Source organism: Opisthocomus hoazin, chromosome 19 (genome assembly GCF_030867145.1).
Source record: "Opisthocomus hoazin isolate bOpiHoa1 chromosome 19, bOpiHoa1.hap1, whole genome shotgun sequence".
Classification (NCBI taxonomy): Eukaryota; Metazoa; Chordata; class Aves; order Opisthocomiformes; family Opisthocomidae; genus Opisthocomus; species Opisthocomus hoazin.
Window position 1 is genome coordinate 18,424,137 of NC_134432.1, and position 21,030 is coordinate 18,445,166.

The following is a 21,030-nucleotide window of genomic DNA, read 5'->3' on the forward strand; positions in this document are numbered from 1 at the left end:
AGAAAATCTTTACTAGAAAAGATACCTCTTTTCAATCTGTGTGCACACAGTCCTGTGGGGACAGACAAAACTCCGCCTTTTGTACATTGATCCAATTTTTTCAATAGGAGGAATAAAAATTATTTAAAAATATAGAATTCCCACCAAATCAGGATTTGTGCAGGTCTAGCTATAGGTTTGGTTCCTTAACAGTATATGACCTCTACACTCACTGCTTCAAGCGAGGTAGCCCCATCTCTATTTCAGAAGAGGCTTTCTCATGGACAAAGAAAGCAAACATGCTAAGCATTAACTCCAGTGACTGGATCTGTAAGTGCCACTGAAGAAAGTGTCCTATAAAATGCTATGTTTGTCCTTTATGTAGCAGCCTCATTCTTCTCTTGAGGAAAATGTTCATTCTTAAAAAGATTCCCAAAGGTTATATTAATAGGATGCTGATCCATATAGGTCCTAAAACAGGATGCAGCTTGACAGTCTTCTTTACACACACACATCCACCCCCCCCATCCCCCCTCCCTTCCTTTCAGTTATGGCGTTAGCCCTCTTCTGGGTCTATTTGGGACTTACTACACTTTTCACACTGGATAATAAATTATTAGCTCTCTCTATTTTATAACGTGACAGTTTCCCAATGCCATAATAGGCTCAGGAGCATTATATTGCTGAATAATTTACATTGTCTTCCAGGTACCTGCTAATCTAATGTCATTCGAATAATTTGCTCTCCTACCTGGTGCGACTTCAAGTGCCAAACTGAAAAAACAGGCTGTTGTTCTCTAAGGAGGAAGAGGAGAATGGTTTTCCTGACATGAGCCAGCCACAAATACTTCAGCACTTTCCTGTGTAACTTGAAAGTGATTCTGACACAGCTTTTAAAAGCAGAAAGTGAATGTTGCCTTTAGGACCGGATATAGTCTCATGCACTGAGTGAAAGCAGACAAGTCAGAGGGACAGAAGATTAATCCTGACTCCTGCAGGATTCTAGAACCCTCAACTTCTTGTGGTCAGAGACTGCTGTGAACTGATGTTTGACCACAAATTGAGCATCATATCTTCTGCCTATTCTTTTTTTAACGGTTCTTTTTATTGTTAAGCTGCTTTGTGTGACTGAAGAATATTTGGCCCATGTTGGGTTTCAATTCTTTCTAATGCACAGAATGATTTACAGTGTTAACTTGCTGCAAAGTGTCAATTAGAATAGAAAATTGTGGAACAACATTTTTATAATCTAAGTGCACTGAGTTGCTTGGCAGGGTGGCTGCCTCAGATTTTGTATCAAATCTCTGGACAATTCTTCTGTTCACATTTGAGCTATTTGGGAAAAATGTATTTTGGCACAGGACAGTTGGTTTTCTCTTCATTCAGTTATGTTACTCAGGAATGCCCTGACAGTGGATTTAAGGTTGTTTAAATTTATGTTGTGCTAAAGGTTGTCTTTCATTCTCTTACTAGTGGCATAGCTGTGTACAAGTTTGTTTTGTTCTTCAGTCTGAATGTTGTTCATCTTAAACCCCTTGGTACAGGGAAGCGGGTAATCAGGTGTTATGTATCACATGGCCCTGGGTCCTCAGAATTCCATATCGTTTTTTCTGTTCAGTCTTTCTGTGGATGACTCTGCTCCACTCAATTTCAGTGCATGATGCACCTTTATAACATACAGTACATGTCATACAGTACTGGCAGATGGTACTGCTATTATGAAATTACGATGACAATGAAAGCTAGGCAAGACTGGCTGACAGTGGAGCAAGTAAAAAGAAGCCTCCACACCAGTGTCCAGAGAACAACAACAAAAAAAAAGTAACTTGAGCCTTCTCTTCTGAAAGAACCCTCTCTGCATCCACAGCTGTATCCCTGCTGTGCCCTAGGACTCCTGTGATCAGTTTTTTTCTGTTCCCATACTAAGTTCAGCACTTTTTCTGGTTGAAATTCTTTCACCATAAGGCATCAGTATTCAGACTTCATCAATCACCAGAAAACCTCTTCTGAGTTTCCTAAGACTGCATAGAGGAGAAATTTGCAAGCCAGCCTCTAGATTACAAACCATGAAAAAAAAGTCAGAGCCTATGATAGAACAAGCTCCCTGGCATTAGGAATATTTATTCTGTGGGGTTGCATGATTTTCTACATTTTTATTTTGAAACTTCTCAAAGAACAGCAACAAAAAATACCTGTATTTTTTAAATGTAGGTCAGCTGTAACTTTTGTGTTATTTTAAGTGTTCGTGTTACAATCCTGAGAATACATAGCAACTTGTCAAGAAAACTAGTTCCTGCCAACTGCATTTGGATCCTGGGACATGTGAAAGTGTATGTAAAGTTGACAAAGTTTCTTTGATAGCTCAGTTGTGTGATAAGAATGGTAATGCAAAATATATTTATACTTTTTTTCTCTTTACCTTTTTTTCTCCTTTTTTGCTAAATTAAGACAACTTTTAACTAGGAAAAACATCAGCATCTGTGAGGGCAGAGCATCCAATGCCATTAGAGACAGTGTAGAAGCTTTTGAATGTGGTAAAATCCTGTCACCGGTAAATGACTTCAGACTGTTAGAATGTGATACAATCTGAATTATTCTGAACCTGTGGACTTTTGTGATTAGTTATCAGTGAGATTGTTCATGAAGATGCAAGTGTTATGTGAACTGCCATTTTAATGAATGTGCCACCTATGACCATGTGTGCTGTGTGTTATTAGCATTCATAGGGAATGAACAATGTGCAGAACGGTGACCAAAATGATGACACGCTAACTGAAACAGAACTGTTCAAGTCAAGAGTTTTTGTTAAAGTTACTTTATTAGTAGCCCTTGCCCCTTTAAAGGGAATAACCTGACCTGTCTTAAATATAAGCTAAATTTAAAATGGGACACTTATTAGAATCAAACATACATACATGAGAAGCATGTAAATACCTACTCATTTCTAATGTGATGTAGTGGAAGTGAACACCAATGAGGACTCGTGACATTTTTTCCAGCATATTGCAATTGATATAAATGAATAGATCTTGTAGCAACTTTCAGTTATGTTTAAGAAGCCTTCCTTGGAAAAAACAGTAACTGATGATTGATACAGTAGCACTAGAACAAGCCTGTACACACTCCCAAGTTTAATGGCTTTTAGAATTTAAGGTCTCTAAAGTGTTATGTATGTTATTGTATGTACAAGAAGTAGAGTGTTCTAGCCTTCAAAAATATACTTCTACTCAAAATTATGAGCCATAGAGCCTGTTGGAGCAGTTACAAAAGAGTCCATTTTCACTTGCTTGTAAAACAGATTCCCAACTAGAAAGGAAGCATCTTTGCCAGAAACCATGACATGCCCCAAAACATTGTGGCATAAGTGAAAGGCGATATTTACGAACCATTCTTATACCCAGTCATTTGTCACTGACAGAAGATGAATCTGTGGAGAAATTAAACCCTTCAATCCTACTCAATCCTCATACTCAAATGCTACTCAAAACCTTGGAATTTGGAAATATGTCAAAAGTAACTTGAATTCCCTCACACTACTGTCATTTGCATTTAAAAAGCATTATATAGAAGAAAGGTGAACGTAATAGTTTTACACAATAGGTAAACATCTTTTCAGTATAGCACAATTGACAAATTGCTGCACAATATAAAAAATTCAGAATGATGGCAGTCTAAGAATATTATTAAAATGTCTTAAACCAATTCTAAATGACTTTTTAAGTATTAAACAGTTTGTAGCTGCTGATTTGAGTTCTTAAGCTGTCATTTGGTACCATTTGCTGTCATCTGGTACTTTAATGTGAACTGAAAGCTGCTATTGAAATACAATGCATTGCATATTATTACTGATTAATACAGCATTTTCACAAAAAATCACAAATTGTACAAGTTTTCATCCATCAAAGAGAATAACTGCAATAGTTGTGTAAAAATAAATGTTCTCAGAATTACTATTTTCAGAATTGTGAAGATATAAAAAACATGTAGGCAATATTATTAATTTATTAATGTGCAATTTTGATGTAATTCAGTGCCAAAATGCATGTTTTTCCAAATAGCACTAAAATGAGGCAAAGAAAGTAGTTTTCAAATTGCAACTTATTTTTCACATTATAATGTAAACTAATTTCAACATTTTGGTTTGTTCTGTGTGAAAACTTTTGCACTATTTTTGGCTGTATTTTCCAGCAGTCCACTGCATGCCATTTGTGTAAGGATTCTTTCTATAATTCTTGTGAACTGTTTCACTCATAATAACCCTGGCATTGGAATCTAGGTTTTTGGCAAAGTATTTGTTACCTCAGTCTTGTATCAAGTTGCTGTATTTTTCAGTTTGTTACATTGATAATGATTGTTTCACTAATTAAATACTTTAATGTAAAAAAAAGTTTGTTTACTTCAACAGCAATTGCATTTGGTTGTAAGTTTAGAGATATGCAGAGTATGTATGCTGTTAACAATAAAATATTCTGAAAAAGAATAGTAGAGGTATAAAGGAACATTTTAGATCAAAGGCAGCAAGTATGTTTTCTTTGTGAATGAATAGTATATACAGTTGTGTAGCCATTTAACAATGTAAATACAACAGAATCCAAATTTCTAACAAACATTTGAAAAACCCTACAAATTTGCAGTTCTTTCAAGTGGGGTTTGGAAAGTCCAAAAAGTAGAGACGAACCTATGCTACTCTTTTTTTAAGAAATGTATTTTATTACTGCCAAACTTGCATGTTGACTTGGATAGCAAGGTAAATTTCTTTGCACTTACAATTAAACTTTATTTACACACTTGAATTCTCAACTACACCCGCTGAAATCAACAGGAAAAAATATTTCATCCACTAATAAGACAATCTGCCCTGCATTACACAGTACATCAGTGTGGACATGTATAATAATATTTTCTGATATTAAAATCTGAAATTTCCTCTCCGATTTCAGTGATGAGATCAAGATTCAGTCAGAACCTTGATACGCTGAGCACAGCTGACAGGTATAGCCTAGCAATTAAATGTTTCATGGAACTTCCTTTTGGAAAAGATCAATATGGAAATGTTGACCAGTGTCTGTCTTCTTTGATAACTTCTCTTCTTCTGTGTACCGTTCTTCTATCAATCCCCATGTGTAAGAAATCAGGAAAGGAAGGCAAGAGATCGGCATGGCTGAGTGGAGACCTGCTGGTCAAACTAAAAGGCAAGAAGGAAATGCACAGGCAGTGGAAGCAGGGGCAGGTATCCTGGAAACAGTACGGGGACACTGCACGGTTGTGCAGGGATGGAGTCAGGAAGGACAAGGCACGGCAGGAGCTGAACTTAGCAAGGGATGCAAAGAAGAATAAGAAGGGCTTCTACAGGTAAGTCAGCCAGAAGAGGAAGGTCAAAGAGTGTACCCCCCTGATGAGCAAGACTGGCAAACTGATGACAACAGACAAGGGGAAGGCTGAGGTACTCAACAGCTTTTTTTGCCTCAGTCTTCACTGGCAACCTCTTTTCCTACACCTCTCGAGTGGATGGACTGCAAGACAGGGACTGGGGGAGCAAAGTTTCTCCCACTGTAACACAAGATCAGGTCTGTGACCACCTGAGGAACCTGAACGCATGTAAGTCTATGGGACCTGATGGGATGCATCCAAGAGTCCTGAGGGAATTGGCTGAACAGTTGCGAAGACACTCTCCATGAGATCTGAGAAGTCATGACTGGAAAAAGGGAAACATTGCACTCATATTTAAAAAGGGTAGAAAGGAGAACCCTGGGAACTACCAGCCTGTCAGCATCACCTCTGTGCCTGGGAAGATCATGGAGCAGATCCTCTCAGAAGCTATGCTAAGGCACACGGAGGACAGGGAGGTGATTTGAGACAGCCAGCATGGCTTCACCAAGGGCAAGTCCTGCCTGACCAGCCTAGTGGCCTTCTATGATGGAGTGACTACATTAGTGGACAAGGGAAGAGCTATGGATGTCATCTATCTGGACTTCTGTAAGGCGTTTGATACAGTTCCCCACTAAATCCTTCTCTCTAAACTGGAGAGCTACGGATTTGATGTGTGGACTGTTTGGTGGACAAGGAATTGGTTGGATGGTTGCATCCAGAGATTAGTGGTCAACGGCTCAATATTCAGGTGGAAATCAGTGACAAATGGTATCTCTCAGGGATCGGTATTGGGACCAGTACTGTTTAACATCTTCATCAATGACGTAGACAGCAGGATCGAGTGCACCCTCAGTAAGTTTGCTGATGACACCAAGCTGAGTGGTGCAGTCAACACACCTGAGGGACGGGATGCCATCCAGAGGGACCTGGTGAGCTGGAGAGGTGGGCCCCTGTGAACCTCATGAGGTTCAACAAGGCTAAGTGCAAGGTCCTGCAGCTGAGTTGGGGCAACCCCGGTATCACTATAATCTGGGGAATGAAGGGATGGAGAGGAGCCCTGCCCAGAAGGACTTGAGGGTACTGCTGGATGAAAAGCTGGATGTCACCTGGCAATGAGCACTGGCTGCATCCCCAGCAGTGTGGGCAGCAGGGCAAGGTAGGGGATTCTGCCCCTCTGCCCCGCTCTGGTGAGTCCCCCCCGAGTGTCCTGCATCCAGCTCTGGAGCCCTCAGCACAGGACAGATCTGGAGCTGTTGGAGCGGGGCCAGAGGGGGCCCCAGCAATGATCCGAGGGCTGGAGCCCCTCTGCTGGGAGGAAAGGCTGGGAGAGCTGGGGCTGCTCAGCCTGGGGAAGAAAAGGCTCCGGGAACGCCTTACTGCAGCCTTCCAGTACTTAAAGGGGGCCTGTAGGAAGGATGGGGACAGACTTTTTAGCAGGGCCTGTAGCGACAGGACAAGGGGTGATGGTTTTAAACTAAAAGAGGGGAGATTTAGACATAAGGAAGAAATGCTTTACACTGAGGGAGGTGAGGCCCTGGCACAGGTTGCCCAGAGAGGTGATATATGCCCCATACCTGGGAACATTCCAGGTCAGGCTGGACGGGGCTCTGATTGACCTGATCCTGTTGAAGATGTCCCTGCTTATGGTAGGAGGTTGGACTGGGTGGCCTTTAAAGGTCCCTTCCAACCCATTCTGATTTCCCATTCAAGGTAAATAAACTCCAGATTATGACTGGCAAAGAAGGTGCTTTAATTTCTGCTGAAATCTAATTTCATGAGCAATTGCCTGAGACATAAATTGGATGTTCCCTAATGTGAAGGCAACAGCAAAACAAGCTCATATAAAATGGCTGCTTTTAGAGCTGAAAAAGAAAGCACATATCCCTTTCCTGAAATGAGCTCCTTTTCCTGTTACCCCCAGAAACAGGAAGAGAGTTTCAAGACTTTTTAATTGCTTTGTAGTCTTGGAAATCACTCAGATCTCTAACCAGGGTCATGTCCAGTGTTTCATTGTAAATATTTTATAAAGAAAGCATCAATAAGCGTCTACCAAATGGTTCTTTTCACTGATAGCACCAGTTTAAATGGGAAAATTGATTGGAATTCCTCTCTTCCTCACAGGCAACAGAACAGAAAATAAACAAAGTGAGCACATTAGGAAGGAAAAGCAACAATCACTGTAATCCAGATTGCCATTATTATTGTTACAGAGGCAAGTTGCAGGGGAGAAGGAGGACTACTTTCTGCACTGCAGTATTTCACTGTGAGGTAACTTGCTTTTGTGATGCAACACCCAAAGACGAGTACTGGAGAGCTTGTTAAATGCTTATTATGTCCAAGCCTCTTGTTTTATAACCTGGAAGAGAAAAAACAAAATGAAATCTTTAATAAGTTTGTTCCTACTTTAGATGTCAGGGTGTGGTAGGTATGTTAGTGATGGCACTTGTAAATTGCATTAATTTTTCTTCTTCTGAAATCAGTAATGGTGGTTGTGGTATTTCCATAGCTGTGATCTCTTACTATGAGCATTTGTTTATCAAATTCCGAAAATATACCAGACCTTTCCTTAGCGGGAGGGTAAAGAAAAAAGAAACTAAGTTAAAGTTTACATGTCTCAGTAGAGCTCAGATGTGAAAGCAAGTCAGATAAGCATATCAGGAAGATGAAAACACCCATTTTGCGTCAACTAAAACACAGTTGTGCATAAGAAAGTGCAGATAGTAATGAATTGGAGGAAGTATCCTTTATATTTCTGGACTTTGTCTGTAGCCATGCTTTTACTGCCAGAAATCAGCTTTTCGGTTTTAAGGAAGAGTAAAATGTGTTCCAAGTGGTTACTTGCTTCAGATGATCCATACTTGAGGTTTGCAAGCATGATGTAATTGAATATAAAGCAAACAAGCAAGGTCAGAAAACAGATCTGTCGAAGTGTATGTATAGAGGAAAGTCTATCCAATTCTGCAGAACTAAAAAAAGTTAACAACCAGCTAGGTATTTTACATATTATTTGTTAATTGATACCACTATCTTAATAAAATGATAAATGTATTTTAATAAATTTTAATAAAAATGTCATATTTTTTTTAACACATACGAACACCCTAGAACCCTGGAAACACTGGAAGGTAGTTGCAGCAAAATGGTTAGCATTTCTTGTAATAATACAAAACTATTGATTATGAACCTGTTTGACATAAACACAATGAATGTATGCCTTGTCTTTTAGAGGGTAATGCCACACTTTTTCATGGGGCGAAGAGACAAAAAAATTGGAAGGCGAGGGAAGGGGCAGTTGGCTGGTGCAGAAATGAGTAGGTGAAGATTAAAAAAAAAACAAAACAAAAAACTCAAACCCAACCCACTTCCTTTTAGATTACAAGATGTTCTTTGCTGCTTTCAAGTACAGCATACGTGGAAGTCCAACTAGCCCTGTCTGCACTGTTTAATAGTGCAATTATTTTAATTCTTTCAACAGCTGGGAGAGGGAATAGTTTTTATTTCACCTACCAACCTCAAAGAGGGTACATTTGTAACTGCTGAGGAGACTTGATCTTCAGATCGTGAGGTTGAGTGCAGATGACAGAGTAAAAACATGATTTAGCACAGCCACAGAGTTACGAAAGTTATTTAGACAGTCATTAAAAACACTATTTTGCAGCCATCTTTTGGATCACTGTGTGAAGCTGAGCACCTTATATGTTGTATCTGAGAGTTAACATAGCGTACTGTTTTGATTAGGTCATTGTTTTCTGCAAACATCACATGTACTGAACCCCTCCACAACCAGAGAGAGGTTCCTAGGTCCTAGAGCAACACAAACAAGGATATTCACATTATAGTTTAGATTTTTAATTAATTTTTAAAGAATGAACATGAAATGACAAAGTAAGATAACACACAATTAAATTCCTCTTTCAGTAATTAAGTTTCCGGAGCAGTCTCTAGCTAGAAGAGGATAGTGGTTACTCACCTCTAGCAAAGTAGGTTGAGCAGATTCATACAGTTCTGGATTTGTATCACAGGAACAATGCAGTTGTCTTCCTCCAAGATTAGAGGGAGGAGCTTGCTAGTGTTAATAAGAGCCCTACAGGTAGCAGAGAGACTGTTCTCAGCGTAGTCTGACCTGAGGCTGTCCTTGTCACTGCTCTTAACACGTAGCTTAACGTAACTAGTGTTATCTCTTATGGGCATGCTCCATTTCCAGAGGTGCAAAAGACTGTGAATCCAGTGGGATAATTACATTCAATTAGCAGTACAATGGGAAGTGTTAAGAGGAGATCTAGCAATTCCCGAGCTGTGAATATGCTGATTAACCATTAGGGGAAGCATCCGTGGAGCACATATGGCTATGAAGTTCCTTAGATGTGTTTTGAGATCAAGCTGCCTTTGTCTTGCTGCCCTGTATGTGCTCTGAGGAGACGAAGAAAGGGGGAGATCTTTTAATGTCAGAGCTAACTTCTGTGCCAACCCCTGACTCATGGCTACTGTATAGCAGGAGCACATTTGTTTCAGTCAAATGTTTCACTTTGGAGTGAGGACAACATAGCACACTGTGACATCATAAAAGGTAGGAAACAAAAAAAAGGATTGATGCTAAGGTAGGGCATGTATGACCTAGAGTGAACTCAGATGATGGCTGGTTAAGCCAAGGCTGTCAGTTAATATTTGAGATCGCTCTATAAAACTGGGATCATCCTAGTGGTGGTTAAAACCAGTATGCTGGTATTTTACCATTTTCCCTGCAGCTCTGTAAGCTTTCTGAGCTTCTGTCTTGGTGATGAATTGTTTTAGGACAGATATACCTTCTCTGTAACCCCTTAGCACTATGATATACAAGCGGTCTAGATGAAAGTGTTTGCAAACTGATTTTTTTTTTCCTAATTGTTCTGTGCCTGAAATGTTTCAGTAGTTAGAGGAGATTGGGTTTGGGCTTGTGTGAATTTTGTTCTATTAAATGCTTGTGATTTTATTCATGACTCTCAAGAATTTTTTATTTTTTGCTGTTACTTAAACTTCTGGTGGTGGCTGGTTCTCTATATGGTTTTCACAGAATCACAGAATGTTCGGGTTTGGAAGGGACCTCTGTGGGTCATCTAGTCCAACCCCCCTGCTGAAGCAGGGTCACCTACAACAAGCTGCACAGGACCGTGTCTAGGCGGGTTTCTGTTTAACCTTTACAATGTACAGAGGCTGGTATTTGTACTTCTTTTTTTTCTTTCATTTTTTCATAACTCATTTTGTTTTCTTATAGAGCTGAAGGTCAAGAAAATAAGTTGCTTTTCTCTGTTTCTTTTCTTACCACTCAGTGAGTATTATGCTGCATAGATTAAGCTTTATTATCAGACAAGGATTTTTTTACCCAACATTCTAGCACAGAAGTATGGCAAAGTGGTAGTGCAGTCCTTGCTTTAGTAAATCTTGGGAATCTGGTAAGTTTTCAGCTGGTGTTAACTACATGTGGAAGATTATGGAAATCCTGTTCTGGTTCTTGGGGGGAAAAAAAAAGTTCAGCAAGTCCTGTACCAGTTGTTAGAACGTGGACAATAATAGCGTCTGGGTAGAAAGCAAGCTTGGTGTTGTCTGATATCCCATCTTCATTAGTAACTGGGCTCAGCTGCCTTCTAAGCAGCAGCGAGAAATCCTGTACCTGCCATTAGGCACTATTCAAACTGCAAGATAATTATCTCCTGTCCTGTTATCTGGTGCCCAACTGAAGCTTTGCGGGACACTGAAGAAGTTTTTTTTATAATTTATCTTTGTTACATAAATTATTAATGAAAGTGTGTCTGAATCTCAAAGGTATGTTGTGGTCAAGCTTTCTGTAAATTTTTGTAATGGTAATAGGAGTTTTAGATAGCGTATAGCAGCATTCCAAGGTGGTTTAGGTGTTATATCAAAAAACTATTGGGCAAAACCAAACCAGAAACAGCAAGACAAAATAAGAAATGAGGCAAGAATGTACTATACAAGCAAAGCGTTTGTGGGTACGTACATGGCTTTTATTCAGGTTTCTTTGACCTTTCTACTCTTTAGCATCCATATACCCACTAATATTTAAAAGTGTAAGGAATGTATGTATACTGTGAGACACGAATGTGGTCTGTAGCAAGCTTAAACTGTGCAGATTATAATTCCAATATCCATGTGTATTCTGTGGTTACACAGATCCACACTGAGTCTTAACATACTGTATGTTATTTACTTGCAGTGTCTTGTATATTTTGCAATTTATAACAGGCCTTTAAACTGCTGGTTGGAATTATTTTAAGTCTTTAGCATGGTGGTCTGCTAAAGCAATATGGTTTTCCCCTCCCTCCGTATGTATTTATGGAAAGGGAGAGGTGATGGAAGGCATACACAGACAGTGAACTAAATTCATACTCAGGCTTATGCCCAACTGCCAACTTTGGCATGCACTATGAGGGGCATAGGGCTCCATCAGCCCTACAGAGATCACCAAGTGATGATTATGTCTCAGTTTAAAACTTTTCTGTATTTGCTGAATCTTTGAACTGAGAAAAGGGGGAGTGAGAAAAGAAAGGGCCTTAAGGGGGGGGCTGTTATTTGTTGTGGGGTTTTTTTTTTCCTCCTCCAGTTATTTTGTAAATCTTTCTCATGAGCTTATTTCTTTGCCTATGCTTTAAGGTAAATAGGCAAAGTGATTGCTTTGTGTCTGGAAGTGAACCCTTTCAACTCTCTTCTTACCTGTCTCTGAACTTCATTGTTTCTCTCCTGCCTTTTGCTAGGCAGAATAAACAGAAATGCTCGTTGAACTTTCAGTTTCCACAGAAACACTGGAAACTTGTCAATGTATTTCAGAATGTTTTTTAACATGTTCAAACATTCCTCTCTCTCTAGTTAATTAACAATTAATGTATCCACCAAGGAAAGCTGTGCCAGGAAAGAGGGACATATCAGTACAAAGTCCAATTGACAATGGACTGGTTCCTTCTGCTGGCTATTTGCACGAAGTCACAAAGGATCAGACTGAGACATGCCTCTTGCTGACTCCACTCTTCCTTCAGCTTAGTAATCTCCTGACATCGTGATAGGGGCCAGGAGAAGAGACCTCCTAGAATGGAGAGTTCACTGAAGAAACTGCAAGTTAAAGGTAAGTATAGAAGTTTGGAGTCACCTCCATCTATGAGGTGATACAGTTCCTGTGGAAAAGGGGAAGAGGACTCCAGGCATGAGCACAAGCCCTTTGGAAAATCCATAGTGCCAGGGCAAACTGATGCAGCTCTGGTGGTGTGGTATATTTCTAGGAAAGTAAATGTGAAGTCTTAAAGGTGAAAGACTTTTTTTCTAATAATTTTTTGGTTTGTCATGGTGTTGGTGGCTTGGTGGTTTTTTGTGATTTTTTTTTTTTTTTTTTTTTTTGAGTAACTGGCCTATGTGATGAGCATGTATGTTGAGTTCTTGCACCTCAGTTAAAAAGGTACTTCCTTTTTAAAGCATTCTGTCAGGGCCCTGTGGGAACTAATGGCCCTGGCCAGCTCCACCTGGGCCGCCCACCTCCTGGCCCAGGAGCCCATTTCAGCTCAGCTCTGGGTCCTGAGCCCCCACTTGAGCTATGCCTTAAGAGGCTTAGGCCCATGCCCTGCAGACCCTGTGGGTCCAGCCCCTGACTGGCTTCCTGGCTTGGCTTTGGTCCTGGCGTGTCCCCATGGACCTGCCCAGCAGCCACTGGACCTGACTTGACCTGTGGGTTGGTTTCCCAGCCTGGCCTCAGAGCTGTCCCATCCCATGGACCTGCTGGGGGGTTGGGCTAGGGGGCTGACCCTGGCCATGGCCAGCCCTGATCGCCTGACTCAGGTACTGAGGGACTGGTCCCTGGCTGCTGCAGCCCCTACCCTGCTAGTGGGCTTCTCGCCTCAGTGCCCAGCTGCTTGTCACTTGCAGAGTCACCAGCTGTCACTGCTCTCTGACACTTCTGTGTGATTGTTTCTACACTGAGAAATGGAGGCATCCACAGCTGCTCTGAATTCTAGGCCTGATTTATGGCTTTTCTGAAGGAATAAAAAAAAGGAGGAGGAGGGAAACAAAAGTGTGTGTTTCCCCTAAGCAAAAATACTAAACATTTCTAATACTGCACAGTGGTACAGGAGGATTTTGCAAGAACAGATGTGTGGGGAGACAGGATGAGGAAAGAATGGGCTGTTGTTATGTACAGGAAGAGAAAACAATGACAGAATGGTGATAAGAGGTTGCTTAACTATCTGAAACAGGTTGGCAAGAAAAAAATAGTACTTTTTTGTTTAAGGCAAAAAGAATATCCGAGAAAAAGATGAGAATGAAGCTGCTGCCCAGCTGTGTTACTTCATTCATCTTGATAATTTTGTATGATACAAGTATAAACTAATTTCACTTTTGTTTCTGCTAAGATTTCCTCTCTAGTTCATACATATTGGTTGTAGTCATCAAAGGAGAACGTGCCACTAGTGTTACAAATTCCATTGTCATTATTACCTGAAGAACTTTTAGTACAATAAAACAAAACACACAAGAAGTGCAAGATGGTATAAAACACAACAGAGTGGGTAAGATAGTGCCAAGTACTTAATTTTCTTTTGAAATATAGAAATGCAAATTATGAGTGTAGGGAAATTACTAATGTTTGCTTATTAGGGAAACACTGTTGGCAGCCAAATTTAACTGAAAAAAATCTGTTTAATATGTATCTTTCTTGTGCACAGAAAATTAGTTAAAATTGTCTTAGTGTTAACTTTGCTAGTTCTTACACTAAAACCATGACACTTGTTGAGATTTTTAAGATTTCCAATCAGGTGGGAACTGTGTGTACACTGCAGCCGTTGCTGCTCAAGTGCTTAACATCCTGAATCTACTCAGGAAGAAAAGACAACTGTAGTGCTTGTAGAGCGGGGTGCCTCGTGACGTTAGTCTACTGAAGATTATAATTAATATTGGATAGCTGTAGTATTAGTCTCTGTAAACCTTTTTTTAAAAAACAAACTAAAAATTAAAAACCTTACCTAAAGCTCTTATAATCTATACATTTAGCAATAACCAGAAAAACGTTCTTTATTGGTGTGGTTTTGAAAACTTTCTTTTCTGTACATGAGAAATTCACAGATGACAATAGTTTCTTAGTGACATTTATTGCTTACGCTGCTAGACCAGTAACAACAAGTCGCTGAGCACAGGGAAGATTTTACTGCATTGCGAACTGAACATTTTAAGCCCACCACTTTTTCTAGGAGCCAGCAATTTGGTTCCGTCAACTCACATGCACAGGCTTACAGAGGTTAACCACTTGAAACTCTTTAAAACTGGTTGTTTTACTCCTAGACAATACTGAAGAACTTCTGAGGTAGTTGAAAACTGCCTATTTCTTCTGTTTATTTATATATTTTATTTACTTACTTTCCCATTACTGAGCTGACACATGATGGTAGAGAAACAAGCAAACATAAATAACAGTAAAAATTGTTGGGGAATTTTATTGTTCCCCTTGAGGTGAATTAAGCACATATTTGTCCTGAATTATACAGTGATTTAATGAACAATTCATTGGACAGAGTCCCACCACCATAACCAGTTCTACAAGAAATCTGCAAAGATATGACATGAGCCAGCACCCCATATAAACTTGCATGAGCATCAATCGTTTGAGCATTGGCATGGGCTCCTCAGCCCAGCACTAGGTCCATCCCCAGTGCCACCTCCGCTGGTTTTGTTGTTTGTGTGTTTGTTGCCAGCTTTTTTCTCCTTTACATGGAGTCTTTCCAGTGTTCCTGCTCCCAGACAGCTTAATCCATTTGGCAGCTAGGCCTTCTTGCCCTCCATGCCAGATTGTTCCTTAGTCGCGAATTATCATTGCTAGGTAGTTACAATTTTAATTTCCCCTTCAAAATACTTCAGCTGTAATCAAGCCACCTCTGAAATTTCCCCTTTTCCCCTCTAAGACAGCCAAAGGTGTGTGTCGTTCCATAGAAATAAAAGTTATTTAAAACAAAAATTGCAACCACCACGCTCCTATTAAGAGAGTTTTTTTCTCTAAATAGCTAATAAGGCAGGCAAATCCAGTTTGCTCCTAAAAAATAAACTGTTGCATTCTTTTGCATGTCTCCCCTCGCAGTCTACTCCTCCCATTTAAGTGTTTATGTTAGCTATTAATACAGCTCCACCAGCCAGTGAAGTGTTGACTCAAGTTATATCCACCTACTATTTCAGACACCTGCTGTGGTAGATTAAATACTAAGCTTTATTTTTTAGGTCTCACAACTGTGCACACAATTGCTGTGTTGATTTTGTGTCATTATGAAGTGAAAGCAATAATCTTCACAGAGGACTAAGCCTACCCAAAAGGTCCTCTGAAAAACACAATAGGCTATTTAAGATTAGACTGTTGAAACACACTAGGTTACTAATGGGAAGTATTTAAATCCTGATCTAGATAAATCTCCAAAAACATACAAATAGACACCATAAATAGAGGAAAATGATCATCTACATCCTCCCAGTTACCAAATATGACTGTTGAGAGGCTGAGATGGTAAAAACATCAACTGAAGAATGTATCATTCTATTAAGTCAAAGTTGTTTATCTGAGAAAATGACAGAACAGAAAGCAAGCTGATTTGCTGTACAGGAAGCTAACCAAGTCACGGGATTTCCCACAGACAGTCAAGACTACTACTAGTATAGTTGTAGAGGAAGCAGATGTTGGGGAACAAGCAAGGTTGCAACGTCTCTCATTTCAGTGAGAGCACAAGGCAGAACTGGAGCACTGGAAAGCATGAAGTGCTGGACAAGGAGGCTTGAAACTGTGAGTAAATACACTATCGTTTGATTCCTTGTGTTCAGGAGGGCATGATTTTGTGCATTCTGGGGAAATATCAAGGCTGCACATAACAGACATGGACGCCATTATTTTCTCTTTACGTAATAACTGAAAAATGCTGAGGTGTTGTCTAACTATTCCAGGCAAAATGGGTGACAGTGTTTTATAAAGCTTCCCTAAAACAGTTACTAAAAGCAAGGCTCATATTATTTCGTGTGAATAAGTTTCCTGAACTTTGTTGATATAACATACCTTGCATAAAACATCATTCTCTTCCAAGAGAACACTAACAGCTAAATCCCACCTCCAAAGTGGGGAGACGGGCAGACGGTGGGTGGGGGGGTGGGAGGAAAATAAAAGTAATTGTGGATAAAAACCGAGAACTAGAACTTGAACTGACTATTTTTCCGTGTTGTTGTTGGCTTCTTTTTATGTTTTCCCCCCTGAAGTTTTCTGTAAGCATTTTTCAACCCCACTTCCCAATTAATACTCTTACGAAAAAAAACAGTAAAATATTTTCTTTTAGTTTTCTAATAGACAGCATGTTAGTAATTGTAAATGGTTTCCAGTCAAAAAATAGGAGTTACAGTAAGTATTTGAAGAACTTTGATGCAAGCTGATAACTGATGATGCAGCCCTACTTTTCTATATATTGTCATCTTTTCTATGCAAATATCACTTGCAAGGTCATGCTTAGCTACTGTTGAGCTAACGACAAAATGCACATTTGAATTTTATTGGTTAATTGAGGAGGCAATATTAGAAGTATTTAAAGCAGATGAGGAGACATCTTCTGCAGAACTGAGTAACTGTAAGCTTTATGAGCATATTAGCAAAACTACTGTGCACATGTAGTGTAATCCTAAAATTGGTGAATACCAATACTTGCATGAAAGGGGAAGATGTACAGCTTACATGACAATTTGCAGGGAGCAACGCAAGATGTTAACTTTAGAGAATGGGTCATTATACATCATTCAAAATAACTTCTTACATTTTTTTTTGAGGCCAAAAAATCAAAAAGAACAAGTTGAGCAACATCTTGGATTTGCAAATTACACCAGACAGCAGTGCTTTCATCATGTTCTTCAAACTTAGTACCCTGAAGTCAGAATAAAGCTGTAACTAAAGTGGCAATTTTGTGCATAATTAGAAAGCGGTTGTTACTCAGCTGAGATTGAGTGTATACAAAAGAGGACAGAACACATACAAATGGTACAGACAATGGTTAACTGTTCTAATGCGTTGTTATGATGTGTCACATTACATCGTGCCCTCATGGCCGCTCATAGAATAAAGCAGGGCTTGGTTTAGTTTGTTTTTAATTTGCCTGCCATCTGCTTGATGGTTTAAGCATGTGTAAATATCAAGCTGTGATTGCATACTGAACATCTTCACTTTGTAGTCTGATTTGGTAACATCTTGGAGAACCTGAAGTTTCCATGGAAAGGTTAAAAAGTTCAGTAGTGCGTGTGGTCCAAATAAAGTGTCACAATATTCACACAAAGTCCTACTGACATCAGCTGCCCATTTAGAACTGTGGTCTGAGATTTAGCATCTTTAGTGGCAAAAGCAATTTACATTTAAGGTAATCTCAGCCACCTGAACAAGTGAAAAGGTGATTCTTTTCAAACTTCTTTTCCTATATAATGTTGAATACTGTAGGATCTTACTAGGCTCTGAAAACACACAAGGCTCTGAAAACATTTTCTTTGTAACTTGGGAATTGGGAGACTGTGACAGGATTAATTCTACCAAATACAAAATAATGCAGTTTGAATATGTGTTCACAGCAGCTTATTTAGACAGAAGAGAGGAAAGGATAACACTATAGTTTTACAAGCTTCTCAGAATACCAAAAGATAAAGAATGTGGGTTTTCACTACCATAAAATTTCTTCCAGGCATCGAAGTGATTCAAATTACATTATATTACCATTACTGTATACCAAAACAGCTGAAACTGCCGCACTTGGCCCAACTGTAGAGTAAAACATAATAAAGTTCAGACTGAGGACATGTAAGACAATCTCCATTTTTCCAAACCTGTATGAAAATTCAAGTCTTCATACTAAAGTTTGAAGTATCAAAACAGTAACTATTATGATTAATACAGTTCAATACAAAACATTACTTCTTTTTGCAAATCACTGAAAGTGTGCTTTTTTTGTGTATTTGTTTTGTTTTAGAGAAAGTGAATAGAAGACCGAGTGTAAAGGTCTGTTAAGTTCCAAACTGTGAAATTCAGCAATGATACACTGCGGAAAAAAACATATTTGTGCTGTAGTTGCATGTATTCTTATTTTTGCAAGCATTTTAATCTGCTCCTGGAAAGATCCTCAGCTACAGAATAACATAACTAGAAAAATCTTCCCCCAAGCAACAACTGCCAGTCCAGCAGGTCACTTTTGTAGGGGAAAACCTGCTCAAAATGTAATAACAGCATTAAAAGATAACAGAACGTTTATTATATCCCCATACTTTGATGACAGAGAAAGCAAAGTCACCCGTGTGATTGGGATTGTTCACCATGAAGATGTAAAACAACTATACTGCTGGTTCTGCTGTCAGCCCGATGGAAAGGTGTATGTATCAAAAGCAAAAATTGATGTTCACTCAGACAGATTTGGATTCCCTTACGGTGCAGCAGACATAGTTTGTTTGGAACCTGAAAACTGTGATCCGACACATGTATCAATTCACCAGTCTCCACATGGAAATATTGACCAGCTGCCAAGGTTTGAAATTAAAAACCGCAAGGCTGAGACCTTTTCTGTTGACTTCACTGTATGCATCTCTGCCATGTTTGGAAATTACAACAATGTCTTGCAGTTTATACAGAGTATGGAAATGTACAAGATTCTTGGGGTACAGAAAGTGGTGATCTATAAGAACAACTGCAGCCATCTGATGGAGAAAGTCTTGAAGTTTTATACGGAAGAAGGAACCGCAGAGATAATTCCCTGGCCAATAAATTCATACCTGAAGGTTTCTTCTAAATGGCATGTTTCTATGGATGCAAAAGACATTGGCTACTATGGACAAATCACAGCTCTAAATGACTGTATATACCGCAATATGCGGAGGAGCAAGTTTGTGGTTCTTAATGATGCTGATGAAATCATTCTTCCCCTTAAGCACCCAGACTGGAAGACAATGATGAACAGTCTTCAGAAGCAAAACCCAGGGACTGGCATTTTCCTCTTTGAGAACCATATCTTCCCAGAAACCATATCTACTTACGTGTTCAACATTTCATCCTGGAACACTGTGCCGGGTGTTAACATACTACAGCATGTTCACAGAGAGCCTGACAGGAAAGAGGTTTTCAACCCCAGGAAAATGATAATTGATCCACGAAAGGTGATTCAGACTTCCGTCCACTCTGTCCTACGTGCTTATGGGAATAGTGTGAATGTTCCCATGGATGTTGCCCTCATTTATCACTGTCGGGTGCCCCTTCAAGGAAACCTTCCCAGAGCATCCCTCATCAGGGATACAACACTGTGGCGATATAACTCATCATTAATCATGAATGTTAACAAGGTACTATATCAAACCATACTGTAAGCTCAAAAGTTAAAACCTTGGTTATAAGGAGGGAAAGGGGAGAGCTACCTGTACTATGGGGAAGCAGAGGATGTCGTTTAAAGGTTGCATTAGAATCACTTCCACATGAAGTTTACATTTTACAGAGATTTAGGAGAACGGCCCTTTTATGTACTGTACAAAGGTAAATGCATTTGATTTGTGAACTGAGTCAAGGTGTCCAGGGAAGAGATTTTTCAGAACTGAAGAAATTACTCGATCCAAGAAAGGCGGTTGAAGCCTCAGTCCACTGTTTTCTAGAGATGTTTGCACATGGCTGGGAAGATTCTGATGACAATGTTTTATGTCTTTGCCGGTGTGACATACCTCTTATCAGGCATAAAACCCTTTGGAGATAGAACATTAAACATCTTTGGCTCTGAAAGATGACTGTATTGGGTATGCTACAATTTTAAGTGCAGTAATGAAATTTAAAGGTGTTGCAGTAGGCATTTAATGCTATGTTCTCCCCAACAATAAATGCACTGTGTATTTAAGATCATCTGTTACTCACAGGAACAAAGATCTGTAATTTATGGCCTTCACCACTAGCAAAAATCCCACCATAGAACTCGTACGAATGCCAACAGTGTAGTTCGTTGTAGGAATGATTCAATGAGCAGTTGCTGTCTCTACAAAGTAAAAGTACTGGTGTAAACAGCTGGATTTTATTACTATGTAATTATCAAGTTTCCCTTTACTTTTTTATAAATTAATTCGCATTTTGAAAATATAAAGGTTTGCTTGTGTTTCTCCCTTTTACACAAGTTAATTAGACAAACCGACGGTTAGACGCTGCGGTGAGCGCAGAGACCTCCTCCGGCACGGCAAGGTACAGCACTGCCGTGGTCTCCCTCCTGCACCGGTGCTCTGTGCCGGCCATCCCGGGATGCCGCGTGCCGGGGCTCTCCCCGGAGCCGCCGGGGCCGGGTCAGGCGCGGGGCCAGCAGAGCCCGCTCCCCGCTCGGCTCTGCCACGGCAGATCGGTGGCCCCGCGCCGCGCCCCTCTGCTCGCCCGCGAGATGGCCCCGCCCGCAACAGCGTCCCGCGACCGGCCGCCGCGCCGCCCCGCCCCGCCCCACCCCACCTCGCGGTCTTGCGCGGGGCATCGCCGGCGAATGCCCGGGAAAAACCTGCGACGGTGGTGGGAGCGACCGCAGTTCGCCTGGAGCGGGCAGGGCCGCGGCCGGTCTTGGGGAGCACGGCTCGCCGCCGGCTTCCCGCCGGCCCTGGTCCGCTCCCCCTCTGTCCGCCGGACAGCTTCCCGAGGCCGCGCTCTGGCGGAGCCAC

At 40.4% G+C, this 21,030-nt stretch overlaps 2 protein-coding genes across 5 annotated transcripts in view; both read left to right on the forward strand.

Annotated features, from left to right (window-relative positions):
- RALGPS1 (Ral GEF with PH domain and SH3 binding motif 1) overlaps positions 1-10,265 on the forward strand; it is a 129,506-nt gene extending 119,241 nt beyond the window's left edge. For both annotated transcript variants that reach the window (XM_075439275.1, XM_075439276.1), the window contains one exon: positions 688-10,265. In XM_075439275.1, coding sequence (XP_075295390.1) covers positions 688-717 — 30 coding nt within the window. In that variant the 3' untranslated portion in view covers positions 718-10,265. The remainder of the gene's footprint in view (positions 1-687) is intronic.
- Positions 10,266-12,262: 1,997 nt separating this feature from the next.
- On the forward strand, positions 12,263-20,237 carry LOC104336291 (uncharacterized). Of its 3 annotated transcripts, none has more exons than XM_075439597.1 (3): positions 12,263-12,460; positions 15,993-16,138; positions 18,342-20,237. In XM_075439597.1, exon 3 carries the CDS (start codon positions 18,403-18,405, stop codon positions 19,720-19,722), a length of 1,320 nt encoding a protein of 439 aa, XP_075295712.1. In that variant the 5' UTR covers positions 12,263-12,460; positions 15,993-16,138; positions 18,342-18,402; the 3' UTR covers positions 19,723-20,237. The 3 variants fall into 3 exon arrangements, with proteins under 3 accessions (XP_075295712.1, XP_075295713.1, XP_009940414.2); XM_075439598.1 differs by having other exon boundaries at positions 16,074-16,138; XM_009942112.2 differs by lacking the exon at positions 15,993-16,138.
- Positions 20,238-21,030: the final 793 nt, after the last annotated feature.

Bases quoted from the DNA above. Each gene is read 5' to 3' on its own strand.
- LOC104336291 (XM_075439597.1), top strand. From the start codon at position 18,403: ATGATACACTGCGGAAAAAAACATATTTGTGCTGTAGTTGCATGTATT.